The sequence below is a fragment of the Caretta caretta genome, chromosome 2 (genome assembly GCF_965140235.1).
Source record: "Caretta caretta isolate rCarCar2 chromosome 2, rCarCar1.hap1, whole genome shotgun sequence".
Classification (NCBI taxonomy): domain Eukaryota; kingdom Metazoa; phylum Chordata; order Testudines; family Cheloniidae; genus Caretta; species Caretta caretta.
The window spans coordinates 205,394,254-205,418,819 of NC_134207.1; the positions used below are offsets into that span (position 1 = coordinate 205,394,254).

The 24,566-nt window shown below is 42.3% G+C and overlaps 1 protein-coding gene across 3 annotated transcripts in view; it reads left to right on the forward strand.

The window, feature by feature from the left end:
- COLQ (collagen like tail subunit of asymmetric acetylcholinesterase) overlaps positions 1 to 18,333 on the forward strand; it is a 67,827-nt gene extending 49,494 nt beyond the window's left edge. For 2 of the 3 annotated variants that reach the window (XM_048838509.2, XM_048838510.2), the window contains 7 exons: positions 691 to 771; positions 6,497 to 6,593; positions 8,335 to 8,474; positions 10,475 to 10,594; positions 12,077 to 12,197; positions 14,534 to 14,636; positions 16,536 to 18,333. In XM_048838509.2, coding sequence (XP_048694466.1) covers positions 691 to 771; positions 6,497 to 6,593; positions 8,335 to 8,474; positions 10,475 to 10,594; positions 12,077 to 12,197; positions 14,534 to 14,636; positions 16,536 to 16,605 — 732 coding nt within the window. In that variant the 3' untranslated portion in view covers positions 16,606 to 18,333. Of the gene's footprint in view, positions 1 to 690; positions 772 to 6,496; positions 6,594 to 8,334; positions 8,475 to 10,474; positions 10,595 to 12,076; positions 12,198 to 14,533; positions 14,639 to 16,535 lie in introns of those variants that run through there. The other variant, XM_075125763.1, reaches the window with a different exon arrangement.
- The last annotated feature ends 6,233 nt before the right edge of the window (positions 18,334 to 24,566 follow it).

Below are 24,566 nucleotides of genomic sequence, written 5' to 3' on the forward strand. Positions count from 1 at the left end.
ATGCTGTTATTAAACCTCTCTATTAAATAGTATTCTGATTTAGAATGACCCGCTTCTAAATAGCTGGGCTTACCCTGACTGGCTTTGGTACCTCCATTTATCAAGAACTAGACAAATAATTATAATTCAGATTTAAAGATTGTTTTATGGGCAGAATCCTTAAAGGAAGGTCTATATGTAACAATCATAATCCCATTTTGTCTGGGAAATTAGGTTAAGAAAATAATGACTACTTTTGAGGGGGATAGCAAAGGAAAGAGCTGATCACCTTTCTTACTGGTGATCTTATTACTTATGGATCCTTGCAGCAAACCTAGATACTTCTAAATGTGTCAGAAAGAGGGTTGTTAGCCAAATTGCCTGGATAACTCCATGTCTGCTAACCTGTTTCTAATTTCGCCAGCTGGCTTCTTCTTTAGATGAGGGACATTTCTGAGGGATTTTGGGTAAAAAAATAAGTTAAAATTTTAAAGTATATTTTTAAAAGTATTTAGTTATAACCACAAACTGCCAATATATTTTACAACAACAGTGGTATTCTCTTAGGGCCAGACTGTGTACATAGAGTAATAGTGTACATTGAACGTACTGAATTACCTGCTGTGTTGTATAAGACACATATTACCAATTTAATACATATTTATATACTTAAGTCCTGCTTCTTTTCCCTCCCACCCCCGACTCCCAAAGGGAGAAATGGGTCCAAAGGGAGAACCTGGAGTGCCTGGGCACAGAGGACCTATTGGAAGACCAGGAAAACGAGGCAAACAAGTAGGAACCCTACGTTTTCTCTTTACGAGTTTTCTGGGACTTGTGTGGTTGTGATGAGTGATTAGATCCTCTGTCATTTCATGCACCAATATTTTGTTACATTGATTCTCTCCACTTTTTCTGCATAGAAATTGGATGATTTTGAATATATAACTATATATATAACTATATATATAACTATATAGGTGGGGGGGTGAGCACGCACGTGTGTGTGTGTGCATGCATACAGTATATAATGTAAGTGTTCTACTTGTGTAGAAGTTCAAGACTGACCAGTCATACAGTCAGAATTTGAAGGTCGAAGGTCAGGCTGTATGTTATCTGAAATGTAATTTTTCCTAGATTGATAAGATTTTGGTTGAGTGTAACTTCAGACAGGGCTGTGATCTTCCCTCTGAGTGCCAAGCTGCATGGCAGGGGTGTAGTTCTTACAGCTGATAGGCTCCAAACCCCTGCCCTCGTTGACATTTCCCTGTCAGAGCTGGCAGCGAGGGTATCCCCGTTCTGACTCTCAACTCAAATGAGGGCCTGGTTCTCTGGTCCCACTGAGGTACAGTCAGCACAGGACAGGACCCAAAGTGTTGGGAGCAACAGTGGAGCCACAAAAAACCTTTGTGGCTCCCCAGTACTGAGGCTGGCCTGGAGTCAAGGCTGCTCTAATTTCCCCCCAGATGTCAATAGTCCCAGGGATGGTTATGGCAGACAGGGATACCCAGCATGCAGTGATACTCCAGCCATGCTGTTGCCATTGGGGGCTGTGAGAAGGGGTGGCACTAGATTCTTCAGGCTAAGACAATTCTTAGCCAGCCAGGTAAGCTGGCTTTATGGACCTGTTGGGGCACTGGCGAGGCCATAGTGAAGGCCAGCATCTGGTCCTTAGTGTCCCCAACTAACTTTCTCACCCACATGGAGTTGGGAAGCCACTGTACATGATCAGAGCATCCCTAACATCTGCCCTCAGCAGCAGAGTGGGGCAGAGTTCATTGGCCCTGGTGTAAACACTGCACGGTATCCCATTTCCACTCTAAGGAAAGGTTTTGGAAGTAACCAATTGGAGGAAGCCTTTATAGTCTGCTTTCCAAGTTTGGTTTGGAATCAGAAACATTCCACTGTCATCATTTACCAGCAGTCACTACAACGTGGCATCTGAGATGAAAACAAACTATCCAGTGGTGCAAAATTAGAAATATGTGTAGGAAATAGCAATGTTACTCTCAACCTGGAACAAATATGTCAAGGGGGTAATGCTAGTGGTTCCACAATGTAATGATTGGCACGCTACACTCTGAATCCAGCAAACTGCGTTCAAATCTCAGCGGCACTTAAATGCACTTTGAGTGGCTCTGTCATGCATTGGACTTCTAGAGCTGGGAGGGCATTCAAAGACTGTGGGTTTGAATCCCACCAGAATTACACTTCTAGACCCTTCCTTGTTAGCCCAGTGGTGAGTATCCCTGCCTGTCATGTTGGAGGCCAGAGTTTTATTTCCTGATGGGAAACTGCAGTTTTTGAAGGCAGAGTAGATGATGATCACAGTGGTCCCTTCTGGCCTTCTAATCTATGAATGAATATAAAATACAAATAATTAGTAAGAGGTAGAAAGCTGGAAGGCAGTAATGCTGAAGTAAATGGGGGCTCTGGGTTGTGTAACCAAAGGTGTCAGGTTATAATCCATCTCCTATGGTTCTGGCAAGACCGCCATGCCTAGAATACTGCATTTAGCCCTGGGCACCACATGCCAGAAATATATCAACTGGAGTTCAGCGAAGAGCAAGAAAGATGATTAGAGACTGGAGGAATTGATTTATGAGGGAAGATTAAATATATTCAGCTTGGCTAAACAGTGACCAGACTCAGAGAGAAACTGCTTGTGTGCATTGGAAAAGAGCCACTTGGCACTCTAATGGACTAGATTAATACATTGTGGACTCACAAGAACCATTGGTTTGTACTTCAAAAACACAGTAATGTTACTGTGTAAGCACTAAGTATGCCTCCAGTGCCATTTTAAATTCCAATCCTGCAATTGGATCCACATGGATAGACCCTTGTGCCTGGGCACGGCCCCCTTGAGTTCAAATGGTCTTTGCATGGGTCTCTGTCCACACAGATCAGACTGCTGGGACCTTTGAGGTTACCGCACCTCAGTGTAAAGAAAGGAAGCTGTTACAAAACATTCTTACTGTCTCTTCTACTTTATGGAGTAGATCCTGAGATCGCATTGAGATCGCAGTGATTAATCATCCTGGTTACATGTATGGAACCAATCATCATAGTACTGCATACAAAGGATAAATCCATGCACTCTTAAAATGGTGACAGAGGGCACGTAGCAACTTTTAAAATGAAAATAATTGAAATCTGGTACAGGATTCACCAGATGAAATAATATTATAGTAACTTGTTCTTTTTGGGGGGTTCAAAATAATTATATGTATAGAACAAACATCTTCAAATTCTTTGGGATTAGGTGTAAAAGCTGATAATTGTATAAGGACGTTGATGCAAGCTTCTCCAATACAAGTTGTATACGTTTCTCCAAGTAATTAGAAGTATTACATTAATTATGAACTCAGAAGAGCTAATATGCATCATCAGTTGCATTTTTAGTACGTTTCCTTGTATTGCTTCCTTTACAGCCTGAACCAATTTTAAACAATAATATTTGCATACAGTTGCAGGAGCTCCAGCAGTTCCTTTGTAGAAGCTTATGTTCAATGGCCAGTTGCAGGTATTTTATTTGCAAGATGGTTACACCCAGCACTGAAAATCTGAATCATTGATCTGATTTGCTGGTGGTGCAGTGTCAGTAGGAATAAGTCTATGTGAGATAATGCCTTACCATGTGGGAAATTTTTAAATACCAGTTTTTTGCAGGGTTAATCCTAAAAATAGAGTACAAACTAAATGTAGAATATGCAAAATAGGTCTGTCGCATGATATGGAGAGAAGAATTTTGCCCTTTCAGATGTGAATTTTTAAAAGTTGCTATGTACCCTCTGACATCTTTCTTACACTGTGTTAATTTGTCCCACCAGAAGGAAAGGGCACAGATGTCAGCCTCTGATGCCTAAATAGAGAGAAGGCACAGTGCTCACAGTTCTTTAATACTTGGAGTTGCAGTAACTTTTGATCTTACCAGTTTTTGAGCTTGGGAGCTTTGTCACATTAAGTAGTATTTTACTCAATAAGTAATCCCATTGATTTATAGGAGTACTTGTGGTGTAAAGTACCATTCCACAAGATTACGGGTACTTTAATCTGGCCCTAAATTAGAAGTCAAAATCCCATGTTTGGACATTAGCATCCGAGTACTCTCTGGGTGTCTAAATGTTAATTTGAGCACTAATCTTAGTTGTGCTTAGGTTGAAAATTGGGTTTCGCTCTTTGTTGTTGATCAACTAAGCTGATATTTTTATTTTCTCTTTTTAAAAAAAACTTTACAATGTTGTTTTAAGGCTTTGCTGGCCTGTTATGTTGCTTGTGTTAAATGGGAAATCTGTATTTAAATGGCTATTTGTTAAACAGAGAAGATAGCTTTCACCCACACAGAGCTGTTTCCTGTCTCCAGAAACAGCTGACATCCCTGTATAAATGTCTGCATAGCAGCTAAATTAAGAAAGTGTTACTTCCAGTTCCATTCTGAGATCCATCTTGATTATCTCATTGGCTTCTTCAGTTGTGTGCTGAGTCTTCAGGGGCATATCCATTCTGAAAAGACAGGCAGACTGTGGAACTCAGAAGTCACAGCCTTGCTGCTCACAAACTGACATAAAAAGGACCATTCCCTCAGTTTTGCGGCATGGAAATTGACACTAAGTAGCCAATCCAGGATTTCAGTGTTGACAAGGTAGAATGTCTTATATCGATCATGAGCGAATAGTGTTACTTGGAAAAAGGCCCTTCTAGAGGGCTGGTTCCCTGCATCTGGGAAGATTAAATTTTGTCTTTGAGAAGAGCTTTCCCAAGTGCTGTAGGGATTCGTGAAAAGAAACAAGGCAAAAGACATTCAAGTGTAAATTATTGTCCTGGTTTGCTCTATCTGCATCGAGCAAGGAGCATTAGTTGATTGTTCATCCAGTATATTGCACATGGAAATCAAGCACCTCTCAGACAGCCAGTATATGACAGTTTATTTCCTCTGCCATATATTCATTTTGAGGGGGAGGGAGGTTTCCTAGGAAGTTTCTTGGTTGTTGCTCAATTTTTTATTCTTGTGCTCTGCCAGTTTTGTATACCCATTGCATAATGTAAGCAATTTTGCCCATCAACATGAATATTCACATGGACACTAAGGTTCATTGGTGAAAAAGCGATTATTTAAACAAAGTGAAATATTCCATTAATTCTGGATGGGCCCTGGCTACAGATACTGCAGATGACATTTAAAGTTATCCATGGGATACAGAGTATTATATAACACAAAATTATTTTAGTATACATGGCTATGTGTACTCTCCGTTACTCTGAAACAAGACGTGCAGTGGCCTGTCGTTATCCTCTGAACGCATGTTACCCTAGAATTACACCATCTCATTGGAATTCATCACCTTTGGGATTAAAGGAAAGTTAATACAATATATACAGTTTTTACCATGCAAAATGGTGTGTCTTGTTGTATCAAGGTCATACCAGTTATGTAAACCATGGACTAAGTGATGCATCACGGAATTCTTGATCCGTTTTTAGAAAAAAAAGAGAGAGAGAAACGTAATCCTCAGGTACCGTACAGATAAGATAAATATAACTATCTTAAATAAGTGCCATCATATTAAATTCAGAAACATCTCTAATAGGAAACTGGGTCTCTGAGCAATTTGGATTTGATCTATTTTTCTAACTGGCATTTCTTTTTTATTAATATCTGCATGGGTGCTTTTAAAGCGTATGAAAGAGACAGTACTGGCTAGAGACAGGCAAAGAACTGGCAGATGCTGTGAAGTCCTAGGGCAAAATTTTCAAATGGACCTAAGTGAAAGTCGGTAGGACTCGAGCTCCAAATTAGTTGTATAAATAGGACTTAGGTTCCTAAGTGGCTTTTGAAAAAATTAACCCTAGCCCAAAAAGTGGCAATAAAAATGGCATCCTGGGGTTCCACGTTTATTGTGTCTCATTGATTCCAAGATCAGATTTGCTCCATTTACAGGTGAAAAGAATTTTTTTCTGCCAGCCCTGAAAACTCAGCCTAGGCAACAAAAATCAAGCTTCCCTCCTTGTGCATTATAACCAGTTGTAAAAGTTCTGCAGGACAACCCCACTGTCATGTCAGCAAATTATATCCTCCTCCATCACCTCAGCACAAGCCCAACCATCAAAGGGTTTGCACCAAGTATAGATTGGAATTCGGTAAACAATTCTGTAGATGATGCACAAGGAGCAGTAGAATCCAGCTCACTCTGCGTTGCCTCCTGCATGGCTAACAGGAGTGAACCCTAATTTCAATCACTCACATCAGCAGAGATGACTTTGACTACACACAGAGAACAGATCTAGTTAGAAAGATGGCGCCACTTTTACATAGTCTAATCTCAGAGCAGAATCACAGTAGGACTTTCCTCCTCATTCATGTATGAGAATAAGGTAGGTTTCCCTTTCCAGTGTCCCCATGCATGGCGAGTATGAAGTGTACAATGTATGTGTTTCCACTGGTGAATCTGCTTTGTTTATGTTAAATGTAGTAGACACTAATTTGCTGTGTCATTAATGAATGTTTTTCATATGCTAGGGACAAAAGGGAGATATTGGACCTGCTGGAATTATGGGTCCACCTGGCAGGCCTGGTCCTTCAGGTCAACCAGGTCCACCAGGACCTTCAGTATCAGGTAAGAGATGCCACTCTTAGCAGTCATCTTCCCCATCTTCCCTCCCTCACCCCCTCTTCTGGCCTGTATCATGTTGTTAAACAGGTATCGGCACAGAAACTTCCATGACATTTTGGTTGTTCAGCCGCAAGCTGCCTGGGTTGAGGAAGAGACTTCCCCTGTGGGCAGGTTGTTCCATGATTGTCCATTATGCTGGTTCTACTTCCTCTGAAGCATCTGTTATGGTTGCTAATATTTAAATAAAAACGGATAATCTGGCCCATAAGATTCCCTAAAGACACTTAACTGTTAATAGCAACTATTGCAACTTCGGTATCAGCTTTTATGTTGTGGCAAATGTCTAGCTTTCTTCATCTCCAAAGAGAAACAAAGCTGCCTAGGATTTGTGTGAATTTGTTTGTATAATATTCAGTAATAAGAGTCTTCCTCCCTCCCCCAATCTCTGCCATATACCCGAGCACAGAGGCATTTGCAGCACACATGAGAGAGAAAGTTCTTATCCTAAAACCACATCCTGTGGTGATGGGCTTGAGGAAGAGGAAAAGCTATGGCAGCCTTGGAGGATTAGTGAGTCCTCATAGTAGATCCTGGGAGACAGGAGCCTTCCTTCTCAAAATGTTCCAGCTTACAAAGCAAGATTGATCCTTCTAATCACGTGGTGCAGCCCCACCCTGAACTGCTCTGCAAAAGAGAAGCATATCCGATATAAGTGATGCCACAATAACAGCTGAGAAGGAGGGGGGGAAATGGGAGAGATGAAAAGGAGTCTCTCTCTCCTCATGTGTGATGCAAATACCCCTGCAGTCTGCATTTTGTGTGTATTGCAGAGATAAAGGCAGAGGTTGGGAGATGGAGGAAGGAAGAACCATATTATTGAAAAATATACAAATTCAAACATACGAATTCACTCAAACCCTAGGCAGATTTCTCTCTCTTTGGAGATGACAAAATCTAGACACGTGGGACAACACAGAATCTGATACTGAGGCAGCAATAGTTGATATTAACAGTCAGGTTTTTTTCCCTAATGATTTTATAATGAAGCGTAAAAAAATATGTTCGTTTTTTTTTTTTTACTAAAACAAATGGCTGGAAACCAAGAGTGTCTCAGATGGGCACCAGCTGGTTGTGCTGCTGCTCATCTGCTCAGTTTTCTCTTTCCCTTTGCCGCCTCTTGGCTTATTCAGTGGGCGAGAGTTACCTTCTTTGCAGTGGCTTGGAAACAGTACACTTATGGCGCTGGTGGCTGCCTGGGAATGGATCTTCATACAGCTGATGTCCCTCAATAAGAAACACCTAGGCATAGACTAAATCAGCTGGAAAATTCCAAAGCAATGTTTTCTCCATACTGATGGGAGGGCAACCAAGATCTTGAGATTTAATTCTAAAGGTTCCACTCCACCCATAGAAAGCTCCACATATCAGATTTGCTAATTCCAAACCTTTTTGGTCCAATAATTTGAGTTATTATCCTAAAACCTCACCCTGTGATGATGTCCCTCCCCATACTGTTAATATAGGCACTCTTAAGACCTGCTCCCACATAGCAATGAGTTCCTTGAACTCTCAGTGAAGTCTATGGGAGATAACACTCAGCACCTCACAGCGCCCAGACCTTAGACAGATGTGAATTCAACTTACTGGTATTATGTAGTCCACATTCAGCTGTTCCCCTCTGAGGCTGGGTTTATGTTCTGTGCAGTAGTGACATAACATGGCAGCCTGGTATTTTGCTTCCTAGGACAATTAGCAATAGGACCAAAAGGGGAAAGAGGGCTTCCAGGGCCTCCAGGGAGATGTCTCTGCAAACCCCCACAAAATGTGAATATCCCACCATATGAGGAATCCGTGATTGGACACAGCTATCCAAAAGTCCCTGCGGTAAGGCAGCTTGTTAGGAGGTTAAGTAAATGATTTTTAAGCGCTTTGATTTTAAAGGCACTGTGTTGGCCAAACTTCTGGATCAAAGGGAGAACTTGTCTAAATGTCATAAGTGTGCTTCAGAGTTTTATTTCTAGTATATAAATCTTGAGAGTCAGTCTAGGTGAGGGACTTGTATCCTATAACAAGCCCCAAGACTTGGTGTGTTTGGATACTATGGACTGTCTTGAAATAACACCGACTTGGGTATGTGGTTTAGCCCATTTCTAGCATTCCCTATTTTGGAATTGCAGACATTTGCTCTGACCTCAGTATATTTTGAGGTTGCTTTTATTATTGATACTCAGTTTGAATGTTAATGGGTACTGGATAAAGGAGGCAATCTTGGAAGCCATATCCTAATAAAACTGAGTTGTCATTGGTTGCATCCCACCACCTCCTGAGCAATGCTCCCTTCTTGGCAATTCTACTGGCTTACTCCATTTGTCCTTACTCACTTGAGTGTTAAGAATTTGGATTTAAGTTTGCACTTATATGTCTCCTCTTCAAAGCCATCTTTGTGTGCACCATTGGAGTCCCCTTATATCACCTAAAGAAAAGTGACATGCTGAGACAGATGCAACCATAAAAGATCAGGAGAGATATCTCCTGGCCTGGCTTGCTAGGTTTCATTATGAGCAGGATTCCAACCAGAGCTGAATAATTCAGTAGACACCTACTCACATTTACAAGTCATCATTCCTTTCACAGCATGTCACAACCCCAATGTTTTCTCCATTCTGGGAGCTCTTTGTTGGCTTTGTGTAAAGTATCAGCTCAGGTTCACATGTCATTAACCTGCTTCAGTCTTCTTCTCCGTAACTGTGGCTCATTTTAATGTTTAGATTTGTTGTAGTGTTCAGGATACGAAGGGTTCAAACTTGTAGTGGTTGAGAAGACAAAACTGCCATTTGATTTCAACTGAAGTTAGAGCTACCGTATTGGGCCTTCCTCTTTTAACCGCGAATGCTTTACAGTTGCAGATTCAACTCTTGTTGGGGGAGGGAGACTCTAGTCTTCCCTGTCTTCCTTCATTTGAACTGAAGGCATTTTTATTCCATGCTGTTTTTAATGGTGCTGAGTTTTGTTAGGGGCCCTGGGATATTGTCATGCTATGTAAAAATAAATTACCCTTGATTTTTTAAAAAGAACTAATTCTGTTTATCTTAGTGGAAATCAGGCTCAGACATTATGTTACTAAATCCATTTACTTTTTCTTAATTTAAAAATGTTTTGAATCCTGCTAAAATTAATTTGATTAAACTGCTAAAGGAAGAGATTACAGCTTAATGCCTCTTGCTGCCAAATTTCAATGGCTGAGACATAAAAGAATTTGGGAAGGGAGAAGCTCATTCTATTTCTCCTAGTTTTGAACTAATTTTTCTATTCAATTAAAAAATTTGCTTTGGATAGAAACAGACACGTACAGAGAAGTACAGGTTTCCATGCCAGTGAAGTCTGAACAAAGTAATAAAAGCTAAGTAGGGCCTCTAGCAATGCAATTAATTGTTTATTTTGTAGTGAATGTGCCTGAAGAAATGGTGGCACACTCAATGTATCCCCAAAAACCCTTTGGTGTGCATGTGTTTTGTAACTGCTCCTCCAAATACCCATTTGTGTATAGGAGCTTCTGCACAGGCATGGGCTGGCACAAGCATTGTTGTGGGAATAGCCGTTGTGCTGAGTTCAAAAAATTTGGTCCTAGGAAACTGAGACACTAGCTCTTTAAAACTCATCTCTCTTAACAATTACTAGCTGTCCTTGGGTGACCTGGAAACGCACAGGTTTACATTTCAGCCTGGTATTATTAATACAGTGCTGCTTTTGGAATCAATCTATTAAATAATGTTTCTGTTTGATTATCAACATATGTAGAGCTGTTTGTCAACCCTGCAAACTAGACCCCATGAGTGAAACGCTGTTTGAAAGGATCCTCAGTGATTTTGTTTTCTGTGTCCCAGATTTTTGTGGTGAACAATCAGGAGGAGTTGGACCGGCTGAATACTGAAAATGCTTTAGCCTTTCGAAGAGATCAGAGATCTCTGTATTTCAAGGATACCATCGGATGGCTTCCAATCCAGGTAAAAACAGGATGAATTTCTCAGAAGGCATCTGATTTCATGAAGATTTATGTTCCATTTTAAAAACAAGATTTGTGCTTTTGAACTTTGGATTGCATAAAGAAAAATTAAAAGAAAAATGCTCATTTTTCCCCAGTGTTTGAGCATCTAATTATTTTCTGTGGAAACTTCTCCTAAAAAGTGGAGCACTGCCAGAACTGATTAAAATTTTGGAATTCGTGTTCACTGGAATCTTAACTATTGGTATTAAATTGTTAATGGTTTCAGATTTTGGAAACCTCCCTGTGAGGCTGGCTCAACTGGTGAACAAACTGGGGTTGAATTTTGTGTATTAGGGTGGTGTCACAGGGCAGGACTCACCCCTGCGGCACCCCCTGCTGGTCTCTCAGGGAATTAGCTCTTCCAGCCTCCAGAGTGCCCTCTGCAGGCTGGTGTCCCACTTGCCCCTGTGTCCCTCCCAGACCCCACTGCCCCTTTCCCTGAGGTGCTGCCCCCTGGCAGTACCCCACACAGATCTGGGTCTCCCCTCCCCAGGGAACCCCCACCCACTATCCCCACCTTGCCTCAGTCTTTGGCTGTCCCCTGCAATGCCAGTACCCCTTTTTAGGCCATCTGCCAGGCCTGCAGCCTGGGGCTTTTCCAGTCTGGAGCCTCCCAGCTTCTCTGGCTTTCCCCAGCCCTGCTCCACTCCAGGTACCATCTCAAGCTCCCCAGCAACCAAGCCCTTCTCCCTCTAAAGGCAGAGAGAGTGTCTGCTCCTGGCCCACTGCCCTCTTATAAGGGCCAGCTGAGCCCTGATTGGGGCATGGCCAGAGCTGAGCCTGCTTCACCCAATCAGCCTGGGAACTGCTTGCTCCTGGGCTGTTTTAAGCCCTTTAAGGCCGGAACGGGTGACCACCCCGCTACAAGTAGCAGAGAGGCTTTGGTATTTGACCCATAAGGCAAAATGTAACAGGTTTGCCAGAGTGTTTGGACCCTGTACAAAGCCATAACTCATGAGAAGTTGTGAAAAACACAAGTTTTGTACAAATGCCTGCAAACCAAAACCTCTGAGTTGCACACAGCTGTAAGGGTTTGATCTAAAGGTCACTGAAGTTGACTTCTGTGGGCTTTGAATCAGGCCCTGTGTGAGACCCTTTTAGTACACACCTTGAAATAACATGATCTGAATACCTGGTTACAATGTAAAGCAGTTCCCAGAGGTTCCGCTGTACTGACAATTCCTGAAAAATGTCTCTTTGGAGGCAGGCTCAGATCAAACCTTCAGACATTCACTAAACCCTGAAGAAGTTTAGATCCAGATCCCAGGTTCCCAACCGGCTCAGTAGTAGGCCACACCAAATCCTGGAAAACCCCAAACTTTGGCAAAGATCCCATTTGGATCCAAACTATGTGGCTTGTACCCATCTCTGTCACCCGCTTTACCTTTTTAATGATAATGATAGTTCAGTTCTGGTAATTGTCATGTGTTTATTTGGATAGCTTACCCCTTTCTATCCTGTGGATTACCCTGTAGAGGATGGCAGCACCTGTGGAGATGGCATCATCCAGGATGGGGAAGAATGTGATGATGGCAATACTATTGTGACAGATGACTGTATAAGTAAGTCACATGTGGGAAGTGTTATTTCTTTCTTTAAACAAACCATAATGTCAATCACATGTGCAGTCCATGACGTCTTATGTGGGACCTTTAGGCGACTGTTTGCAAACTGAACACCGATGTTGAAAAGGAAGGTACGACAGCTGCATTTTGAGTAGATCAGGCATGCAAGTTGCTATAAACTCTAGGCAAAATAATAACTTGTATGTAGCCTTTTATCTCAAAGGATCCCAAATATGCTTTTCACACTTCACAAACAGGAATCCCCTCTGAGTTAGAACATGACAAACGTATTTTAAAGGGCTTGATCCTGCAATTGATTTATATGCAGAACTTCCATGGAAATCATTGGGATTTTGAGTGCAAGACTGTGCCTTGAATCATAGAATCATAGAATATAAGGGTTGGAAGGGACCCCAGAAGGTCATCTAGTCCAACCCCCTGCTCGAAGCAGGACCAATTCCCAGTTAAATCACTTGTTAGTGCATCGTACAAACATTTAGGACAGGAAGTGGAGATGACTGCTCTAACCAGTTGAGGCTACAGGTGAGGATTTTAGGTAGGCAAGATCTAATTACCCAGCTGGGAATTTGTCCAGGCTATTGGGACACAAATGTTCCTATTTCTGCTAGAAGGAATTAATAATGGGCCAGATCCTGGTCCCATTGAGATTAACTGCAGTTTTTCCACTGAATTCAGTGGAATCAGATTTTGACTCAATATGTGCACTTCTAGGTCTACCCAGGACTGCTTCATGCTAAGTAAACTTAGCTTTCATTTAGCCGGTCACTGAAAGCAGAGGCCAAATGATAGCATACAAACAATATAACTTTAGAGCTATCTCTGGCATTCATCACCTCATCCCTTCCCCAGACATACATACAGCAGCTCTTCACTACTTTCTAGTCACTTTTAGCAGAACATAGGAGAGATGAGCCTTTTTCACAATGCAGAGTGAGTTTGTTGACTCTGAAAAATGCAAGCTTCTTTTGTCCCTTTTATATCCACCCCCTTTCCTTGTGAGCACACTCTGTCCCAGAAAACCCATCACCTTACTGTAGAGTGCTATAAACTGAGCATAGTTTCAAGTGACTAGAGCCCTTGGGACCTATGCAGTTATGACACTGATGTGACAAAAAAGCTGAAAACTAAGCACCCATGAAAACTAAACAAACATTCATACATGGACCTATGTACTTCTGCCAGTGATTCTCTTATGACTGAATCAAAAGAAAACAGCTAACTTTTGGATTGATTTAATCGTATAACAGATTAATTGTTCTTTATATAGAAGCAACAATTTCTGACAAATAGATCGCTGGTGTAATAAGTGAGTTATTTCCAGGGGAGACCACCCTTCCTTCAAACAAATAAACAATTAGTAAATTACCAAATTTTCATAATTATCCTCAACTTCCCCACTCCTTCTGCATGCTCATTTAATCAATGTAGTTTGCTTAACAATGATTAAATTCCCTTTAACTTTTGCTTCACAGCTAAATGAACATGGTCTCAACTTTTAAAGTTATGCTTAGAAAAATCACAGACTTTAAAATCAAATGCCAGTTATTGACCAGCCAAAAATGATTACAGTGATACAGACAGCAATTGCCATAAAAAGTCAAGGTTGGTTCACAATTACCAATCCAAGGTCTCTCTGAATACCACAGTTTGGACCTAGCCAAGGCCTATTCCCACTTAAGTCAATGGGAGTTTTGCTACTGACTTGGATAGCTTACTTCCTGCTGCTTGGAACACGAAATAATTCTGCTCTCCCATCTTGGGGTAACCTTGCATGCCTATTGACATTGCATTGGCAGTCACTGTACACAGATACATGGGATTTTTTTTTTATGGAGAAACAATAGATCTACATAACACATCCTTGTGTAGGGGAACCTACTTTCATAATATACTTGGATATTATGGGATGCCAAGGAGAGAGCCAAGTTGGGATTTTCAAAAACACCTATATGATTTAGGAGCACTAGTCCCACAGCTTTCATTGGGATTTGTGCTCCTAAGTCACATAGGGGCTTTTGAAAATCCAACTCCCAAAGTTTATCCTAAGCATATTTTATGCTTCCTTTGGTTAATTCCTAGAGCCCTGTCTAACCTAAATCGTTCCCTTTTCCTAATCACTTCAATTTGAGTCAAAGAACATTCTTTATAATGAAGAGCAACCAGCCCTTTCTGAGTGGGCAGTCTTACTATGATGCCAGTTGGATTCCCTGTTTCATGTTGTGCCCTTAATAATATGGTCCTGCTTGTCTTTCCTGCATCCTTGACTTGGTTGTCTCAGTTGTGAAGGTGCCCTTTTCTTGCATGTTCATTAGGATGCCACCATGCTTACTGTGGAGATGGCTACCGACACGAGGGAGTAGAAGATTGTGATGGAAAAGATTTTGGATATTTGACATGTAAAACATATCTCCCTGGGTATGGACAAACCTATCTTCATTTTATTTTTTGACTGAGCACCAAAAACAAAAGAATGCTGCAAGAATGTATTTCACTAACGCATGTGTGGTTATTAAAGCATGAATTGGAAATGATGTTCATATATAGTCTAATTGTATTGTATTGACTTTTAGGGCTAAATTCAACTCTCAGCTACATGCATCTGATTCCTATTGTGGTTAATGAGAATTGTACACACATGTTGCATAATTAATTGCCCTTAATGTGTTAATATATCTTGGAGAATCTCAGCTTTCCTGCTTTTCTGATGTTCTCATGAGACTAGTTTTCATAACATTTTCAAGAGTAGACAAGTCCAGAATTTCTGCTGTAAAAATAAGGACATGTTAGTTGTAAGAAAGAAAAAAAGGCACAAAGCCAATTTCATCCTTTGCATGTCACCTTTACTGGGAAAGAGCCCAGCTTGTGGGTCCAACACCTGCGATTCCTTTGATTCCGAACCAGTCAGTCATATATTAGTGCAGGCATTTTCAAAGACCAGAACGATCTGCAAAAAATACTAAACAAAAGCAAAGCTGTAATTCTGCTTGGCAGCATCCTTCATTGTAACATCTGCTTATTGTTGATTTGCCTGGTCTGCATTTGTGTAAGTGGCTTCCTCTGGTCAGCATTTTACCTCCAACAGTCATACCTCTATCTCACTGTCAGGTATCATTACTATCTAGCAGGAAACATTTAATTTGTAAATGAAATTATCTGCAGAGTCCTCATAGTCTGTGAAACTATAATGTGCTAATTGACAGGGATAAGAAACCACAGGACATTTCTGCAAACTGCCTGTTGTGTTAATCCTCCTAGTGCAATTGCTGGAACAGTCACAGACTAAGAGGTTGCACAGCTCGATAGGATCGATTGCTTACGCCAAGATTTACAAAAGTGACTAGTTATTGGGGTGCCTGAATTTTAGGGTACAACTTGATATGTCTTCAAGGGGTCTGGCTTTCAGAATGTGGTGGGCAACTCCCTTCTGAAAAATCAGTCTCCCCTTCATTGTCTTAAGCTGGGTACCATAAAAATGGAGACACTGAAAACCACTAGTGACTTATGAGAAACCTCAGCTTCAACGTATACCTAGATTGTGAAAGATCATTTAAGTCGTCTTTTTTAAAAACCCTCATCAAAATTGCATTTGTATAAAAATCTTGGGGTCAGAGCTTTAGCTTGCATAAATCATCACAGCTCAGTTGAAATCAATGAATCTAAGACAATTTCTCCTGCCTCCTACACACGCACACACAATACCATAATAATACTTGGCACCTATATAGTGTTTTTCACCAGGTATCTCAAAGTGCTTCATCATGATGTGTATGTATTGTTATCCCTATTTCACAGAAATGGACAATTGAGGCACGGAATTTATGGATGCAATCTAATGTCTATTGAAATCAACAGAAAGACATTCGTTGACTCATTGGGTTTTGGATTAGGCCCTATGTGATTTACCTAAGATTATACAATGAATTTGTGGAGGAAGTAGGATTAGAAAAATTCCCATTGACTTCAATAGGGTCTGAATTTTACCCCTAGTGTATATTGGACTCCGCTGGATCAACTTCACTGGCAGTGGTGAATGACATAGAGTATAGGTGGAAATTGTACCTCTGTTTTGCTGTCAGATGTATTGGTAGTTGGTGTTTCTTGTTTTTATATTTATGTGAACAGACTTGATTCCTCCAGAAAGCTACTCCCAGAGCCTATGCACAATATGTTGGCAATTTGGGTACTAAAGGGTTCTAGCAAATTAGGCACAGCCAATCTATATACAATATTTGTAAATTTATAAAGGAGAAAAAAATGCATTAATGGTCAAATATTTCATACATTGCAACTGATGCACATTCTCTTTTGTCTTAGGTCTTATGGAAAATTACGGTGTACTTCTTATTGTTATATTGACTCTACACAGTGTCGGTATTTCACATGAAGGAAAAATGGAGGTGGGTAGCATCCCACATGTAACAGAAACAGCAGGTGCTACACTATCATCAATCTGAGAAGGACTGGGAAATCTACAAAACCTCTGTGTGGGGGAAAAACAAATATCATGCTGCTGATGGCTCTTTGAGATTGTGTTTTTTTTGTAATAAGTCCAACTGGAAGAAAATAGGACCACTGCATCCTGTCTTAACAGAAAAATGTCAAACAGTGTTTGCCAATAAGACTTGTGTTTCACATGGCTGCCTATGGGAACTGCTCTTTGTCAGAACCGCCAGACTAAACCACTGGAAAACTGAATTTCACTAAACAGGAATATTGTGTAACAAGACAACAATACCTCAACTTAGTACTGTTAGACCTAAATACAAACTCTTCAGGGTTTTTGTTTTTAGACTTTCTCAGCATAAACACAAGGCATATCCTGGATGCGGTGTTTATAGAGACTATATACTCTTTTACTACAATGTGAACTTTGTATGCGTTGTAGCCGCATGAATTATAGTTTCAATTACTGCTAATTAACCAAAACCCTTACCGGTAGATTCAGTCCAGTAAGTGTTTTTAAGGACAGCAAATCAGGGAAAGGAACTGATTGACTTTACTGACAGTTTATACAGTAGATAAGAAGTTGAGATATGTAGATATGTGTGTGTGTGTGTATGTGTGCGTGTATGTATGCACATACAAGTGATTCATACAGGGCCCACAGTTGTTGAACACAAAGGCCAAACTGGATGGACAAACTGTGGAATGGCCAGGGAATATGGTCTCCTAGGAGGAGATCAGACTATAAAAAAAGGCAAACATTTAATACAATTCATTTTCATATCCTTTTGTCAAGCTGGCTGTATTCTGCGTTATTACTGATCCCACATGGACTAGGATGGTTTAGTTTAGATCTTTCCAGGATAGCATAAAAATGATTGTGAAAATTAAAATGTGGACATTTAGTCGTTCACTTTCACTTTGGTTCCTACACCAGAGGTCATTACTTTCCCCTTTCTTTTCCTCATCTACCTGATCTTAATCAGTTATTTGGTCAAGTTCTACACTCCAGATTTCCTGTCCTATCCATTGCTGTCTGTTTCTTCTCTCGTCTAGCATTCAGTACTATTAAATATATATCCTTATTTTCATATCTCTATAGGACTAATCTCATAATAGTGTGTTAATGGATTCTCCTTCAGTCTATATGCTGTATAGATTATATATATATATATATATATATATTGTTTTTATTTTTCAGAAAAGTTGGTCAAATGGTATGTGAGCTCCAATAGCATTCAGGGTAATTGATGTATTTGTTTATTAGTAGATGTTTAAAGAGCAAATTTTATGTGGGAAGAATATTGAATATGCTACATGCAAATGTAACAAGTTTGCAATCAAAGGAATTTAAGGTTATAAGCCTCACACTCATGTCTCATTTTCACATGGGCCACTTGTTTCTGCTTTGTGATAAATCCTGTATGTGAATGTTTGAAATGCATGAGTTACATGTACCAGTGACAGCACTGAACAATTGTCATATATGCAGTTACTTCTGTAAAGGTTAACTAAAGGTGGATGTTAGGTTACAATGATAATACATTAAACCAACCAACCAATATATACATCTTTTACCACATGTGTAGAAGACTTGGCTTTAATTCTGCATGCCCATAGTAATATTGGAATTCACTGGTATAAAAATAAAGGCAGTTAATTCACTCTCTGTGGCTCTCTCTTACCTGTATTATTTATGCTGTTATGAGGCAAGGCCAATATTGTTTGAGGTCCAGCTCATTGATCTTATGATCAGTCTTTCTTTTCTTTTCTTTTCTTTTCTTTTCTTTTCTTTTCTTCTTTCAATTTTTTTAAGCAGAGGTGTTAATAAATTATCATTGTTTAGTTAGATTTGTGTGGTTTGTGTACATTTCCTTAACATCTTATATCCTGTGGAAGAGCAGCTATTTAACCTTCATGTAAGCAAGCTGTATGTTGGTACAAGCTGAAGGTGTGAGCTACAGCAGTGCCATAGTAATGCTGGCCATATGTTCCTATGGGGAGGCACGCTGCAGAAAGAGTGCAGTGCTAGACATTATCCCCAACGCAGGACTGGGGGTTCTGATAGGACCTACTCCTTTATAGAATTCCACAGTTGAAACGTCTATAGCAGCCTTTGGTTCATATTAACTATCTTCTGCTTAAAGCGACATCTTCTAAACATCTATAATGGCAGGCCCTTCTTTTATCTAAGTTTGTGCCCTTTTGTTTTTGGCCCTGTTGTGCCTTTTGAACAGTTGTATGACATCCACCTTCTCTCTCTTCCTCAGAGAGCACCTTCTCATGTATTTATGCCTGCTCCTGTATTTTCCACTCCAAGCACCTGATGAAGTGGGTTCTAGCCCACGAAAGCTTATGCCCAAATAAATTTGTTAGTCTTTTGCTACAAGGACTCCTTGTTCCTTTATACGTCAGTCATGTTCTTTTCCCCTGCACACTCACCTCGCTTTCTCCAATGAATTCATCTCTATTTCATCTAACTGCTCCATGCAGCTGCAACCTCTGAGATACTCTATAAATCCCAATGGCCCTTCTCCTTTAGTTTTTCTGCAATATATAACACCCAAAAAAACCTATGTTAAAAGAATGTTATGGTTGCAAAGTCAAGCACTCCAAAGTTAAGCAACACCAGAATTAAGGTTGCCCATGACGTGATCAGGTATTATGTGATCGTGTAATTAAAGACTGTATCATAACACATACACACAAGAGGGTCAAATTAAGGTTACACAGTTAGCCTTAATTCTGGCATTTTCTAATTTTTAAGTGGCTGACTTCATAAACTTAATATTATTTGAATGTAGTTTTAAAAAAATATATAATTTCCTAATTTAAAAAAACCACTTTTTCATGATCCCCAACTCAGGTGATCAACAGGGTCTGGATCTTAGTGCCACAGCACAGACCTCTACCACTTTAGTAACTGGTGGCAATAGCAGGCTGTTATATATGGACCAGCCACTAAAAGGGGATAATACACACATTTTGCTAATGGGTTTTGAAGATAGTTGCTGACAGCAGAGCACTGCATAGCGATTCTGGACTCCTGGGTTCAATTCCAGGTCCTAGAGAGATGTGTACTCTAATGGTTATAGACCCTTCAGCCTGCCTCATAGAATATCAGGGTTGGAAGGGACCTCAGGAGGTCATCTAGTCCAACCCCCTGCTCAAAAGCAGGACCCATCCCCAATTAAATCATCCCAGCCAAGGCTTTGTCAAGCCTGACCTTAAAAACTTCTAAGGAAGGAGATTCCACCACCTCCCTAGGCAACGCATTCCAGTGTTTCACCACCCTCCTAGTGAAAAAGTTTTTCCTAATATCCAACCTAAACCTCCCCCACTGCAACTTGAGACCATTACTCCTTGTCCTGTCCTCTTCCACCACTGAGAATAGTCTAGAACCATCCTCTCTGGAACTACCTCTCAGGTAGTTGAAAGCAGCTATCAAATCCCCCCTCATTCTTCTCTTCCGCAGACTAAACAATCCCAGTTCCCTCAGCCTCTCCTCATAACTCATGTGTTCCAGACCCCTAATCATTTTTGTTGCCCTTCGCTGGACTCTCTCCAATTTATCCATATCCTTCTTGTAGTGTGGGGCCCGAAACTGGACACAGTACTCCAGATGAGGCCTCACCAATGTCGAATAGAGGGGGACGATCACGTCCCTCGATCTGCTCGCTATGCCCCTACTTATACATCCCAAAATGCCATTGGCCTTCTTGGCAACAAGGGCACACTGCTGACTCATATCCAGCTTCTCGTCCACTGTCACCCCTAGGTCCTTTTCCGCAGAACTGCTGCCTAGCCATTCGGTCCCTAGTCTGTAGCTGTGCATTGGGTTCTTCCGTCCTAAGTGCAGGACCCTGCACTTATCCTTATTGAACCTCATCAGATTTCTTTTGGCCCAATCCTCCAATTTGTCTAGGTCCCGCTGTATCCTATCCCTGCCCTCCAGTGTATCTACCACTTCTCCCAGTTTAGTATCATCCACAAATTTGCTGAGAGTGCAATCCACACCATCCTCCAGATCATTTATGAAGATATTGAACAAAACCGGCCCCAGGACTGACCCCTGGGGCACTCCACTTGACACCGGCTGCCAGCTAGACATGGAGCCATTGATCACTACCCGTTGAGCCCGACAATCTAGCCAACTTTCTACCCACCTTATAGTGCATTCATCCAGCCCATACTTCTTTAACTTGCTGACAAGAATACTGTGGGAGACCGTGTCAAAAGCTTTGCTAAAGTCAAGATACAATACACTGCTTTCCCTTCATCCACAGAACCAGTAATCTCATCATAGAAGGTGATTAGATTAGTCAGGCATGACCTTCCCTTGGTGAATCCATGCTGACTGTTCCTGATCACTTTCCTCTCATGTAAGTGCTTCAGGATTGATTCTTTGAGGACCTGCTCCATGATTTTTCCGGGGACTGAGGTGAGGCTCACTGGCCTGTAGTTCCCAGGATCCTCCTTCTTCCCTTTTTTAAAGATTGGGAAGTTCCCAATTGGCCTGTCGTTCCCAGGATCCTCCTCCCCCTCTCTCCTATCAACTCCTCTACTCCTAACCTCCACTGCAGCTCTCCTCCCCCTCAGCTCCTATCCAACCCCTCCCTTTGACCTAGCTCCTGTCCCCTTCACCTCTGCTCCTATTCACCCCTCAGCCATAGGCGCTTTCTCACCACCCCCAGCACCTCCTGCCCACCGGTGGGCCCCACAGGTCAGCGCCTCCTTCTCCCTCCCTGTGCCTCCTGCCAGCTGCAATCAGCTGTTTTGCAGCATGCAGGAGGCTCTGGGGGAAAAGGGGAGCAGTGAGGATGCGGCGTGCTCGGAGGAGAGGGTGGAAATGGGCAGGAAGAGGTGGGGCATGGGTGGGGCCTTAGGGAAAGGGGTGGAGTGGGGGCAGGGCCTGCGGTGGAGCCAGGGGTCAAGCCCCACCCCCTGGCACTTTGAAAAGTGCTTTCCTTCCCCCTGTCTGTAACCAATCCCAACCTCACCCCAGCATCTGCCTCCCACCCCTTCTGCACCTATATAAGCCTCTTCCACAGCTCACCCTCATTGACTGGCTCCTTCAACCTCCCAGTTCTTTCCTTGCCTTGTCTCCCTGTCAAATCAGGCCACTTCCACCTCAAAACTTGGGTGCCAGCATTGAGCACACAGGAAAGCCAGTCTCCTTCTTCTCATTTCCTGGGCCTGGCATCACAGCAGCCAGGAGCAGCATTTGCAGTGAAAGTCTTGCTCAACCGCTACAGCCCTGGCTTTGTGCATGCTCAGTATAGATGGAATCGTCAGAGCACCTAGCTGTCAAACTCTAACATGTCACTACTAAACATGTGCAAACCGAGGTTTTCCAGAAGATTGCATCTTGGCCATATTTAGGTGAATTTTCACAGGGATTGCAAAATACTCATGCCTGACACCTGGACAACTCCCTGCCAAATGCCAAGCACTTATGCCAAAGGACAGAGACACTGAACCTTCTCGCAGAAATGGGTGTGCAAATGGGTGTTTTAAACATGAGCCCAACAATATATTTTTCATGACTATTATTCTCAGAAAGGGTGGAACTGCCTTAGCTGAAACTTTCAAACAAACAAACAAACAAACAAAAATCCCCAGCTTGAGGCAGATGCCCAACACAGGAAATTTCAGTCCAAATGGTTACAGGTTTTCATAGTTATAAGCAATTGAAAAGACGGTCTTGTAATGATTTTAGAAATGTGCTTATTGATCAGATGGTTTCTGATTGGCTAAAGTGAACAATAAATCTATTCTCCTAGCCATCCCAGCTACAGTGGGACATAGTAAAGTAGTGGTACAGTCCGGTTGTACTGCTCTGACAGCCATCAGATGACAAACAAGTGTGCTTTTGATCAGAAAATGGATGCTGTATGAAGAGTATCTCCTCCACCAATATATCTGCTCCCGGTACTTTTTAGAGTCATGTCTACTGCAACAGCTGCCTCTCTGGTGTCCCAAACACACACATTGCCTCACCTCTCCCTTCAGTCCATACAAAATGCAACTACCAAACATCTTCTTTGCTCATTGAGTTGACCATCTAGTTCCCCTCTTTGACTACTTTCAGATGCGCCCATCCACTCTTGCGTCAGATTTGAGCTTCTTATCATCACCTTGAAAGCTCTATATAACTCTCCCTCCCCACTCTGCTCCCAGCCTCATCTGCCTGTCAGCCTCTCAATGCAATCACCTTTGTGCATTCTTCCACATGGTACCATACGTATAGTACAACACCTATGAGCTCATCTGCAAAGCCTCTACTGTACCCATGTTTAAAGACCCATTTCTGCTCTGCTGCTTACAGAGAATCAAGTTGACATGTATAAAAATTGTATATAGTTTGCCTAATGTTGTTCCTATTCATTTTTCCTCTGACCCCTTTCTACATCTCTGTCCTTAGAGAGGGCGCTCCTCACAGCAGGAATTGCCTTTCTTGAGCCTTTGGAAAGCAGCTAGCATTCAGTGGGGGCTACCATACATAAATTATATTAATAATTAATAGTGATACAAGTCCCTGTTTAGCACCTACGAAGAGTAAAGCGGTGATTACGTTGTAGTGGTCCCCCACTCGCAGGTGGGGAGGGAGGACGCTTCGCCTCGCTGGATCAGGCAATGGCACCTGGGCTCAGGGCTCTCTGGCAGCGCTGAGCCATAAAGTTCTACAGCGCTGTAGCCGCCAAGCAGAGGCAAACAAGCAGTAACAGTCTGGTGCTCGCACCCCCGCTCGAAGCAGAAAGCAGGCTTTAGTCCAAGCCTCCTGGCTAAGGCAGCCAGCAAACACAGTCTGGGGCTCTGGCCCTTTGGGCAGGGCAGAGCAGGGTGCAGGCTTTAGCCAGCAAACACGCAGTCTATGCTCACTGTTTCCTAACAGGGTGAGTGTGGGTGGGGGGAGCCACGCGCCAAGCACAGACTTCTGGCCTCTGGGTGCAAAGGTCACTACACCAGGGGTGGCGTTGGTGGCAGGTAGGGCAGGAGGACCTGGGCCCACACTACTCCACCGGGTCCCAGCCCAGGGCCCTAACAGTGGTGGAGTGTTCTGCCACTGGGTCAGTGGGGAATCCAGCCGCAACACGCTAACCCCTGCTCCAGCAACAAAGCCGGACTAAAATCTGGTTTCCTTGGACTTCTTCCTACCACGGTCTGGAGAGAGGGGTCTGTAGTCCAAGGGACCTCTGTTTCCTAAGGGTATATTGTGGACGGCGGTCCTGGCAACTCCTTCCCAGGGTTGGTCTCCTCCAGAGGCAGGGTGTGGTGCAGCATTGGCTTGCCTGTGGTGTTCAGCAGCAGACTGGAGAGGTCTATCTCCTTCCCATGGCTCCTACTTCACTGAAGTGCAGGGCCCTCCCTTTATACTTCCTGTCCTGCCCTGCTACCCCAGTGATGGGGGCAGGGCAGGTCTGGTTCCCCCCACCAGGCACAGGGTAGTGGTCCCTCGCTCTCAAGTCCAGAGGGAGGCCACTCCGCCTCACTACATATAGCCACACAGTACCACAGACACGCAGATACTTTGATGATGGTCATGCTATGAAAATAGAGAGAGAGAGAGAGAGAGAGGCCTATACTTTGTTGTATTGCTTAGATGTGTATTGTTAACCTACAGGCATTTCTCGATTGTATGTGGTGTGCATGTCTTGAAGAGGTTACTCCAAGTAGAGGGCATTCTAGTTAGTAAAAGGAGAAGTACATTTTTAACTGATTTCAAAGCCCCTTCTGTAACATGTGAACTTTGACATTCCCTTCTTCAAGCATCATATACTGCAAAGTAATTGTCCAGTCCCTAGAAACCATTCTATTAAGTGGAAGACACCGAGTAACGGGTTAGTGAACTCTGCTGTGGTTAATGTATGGTGCTGGCAGGAAGATGAAGCGAATCAGACA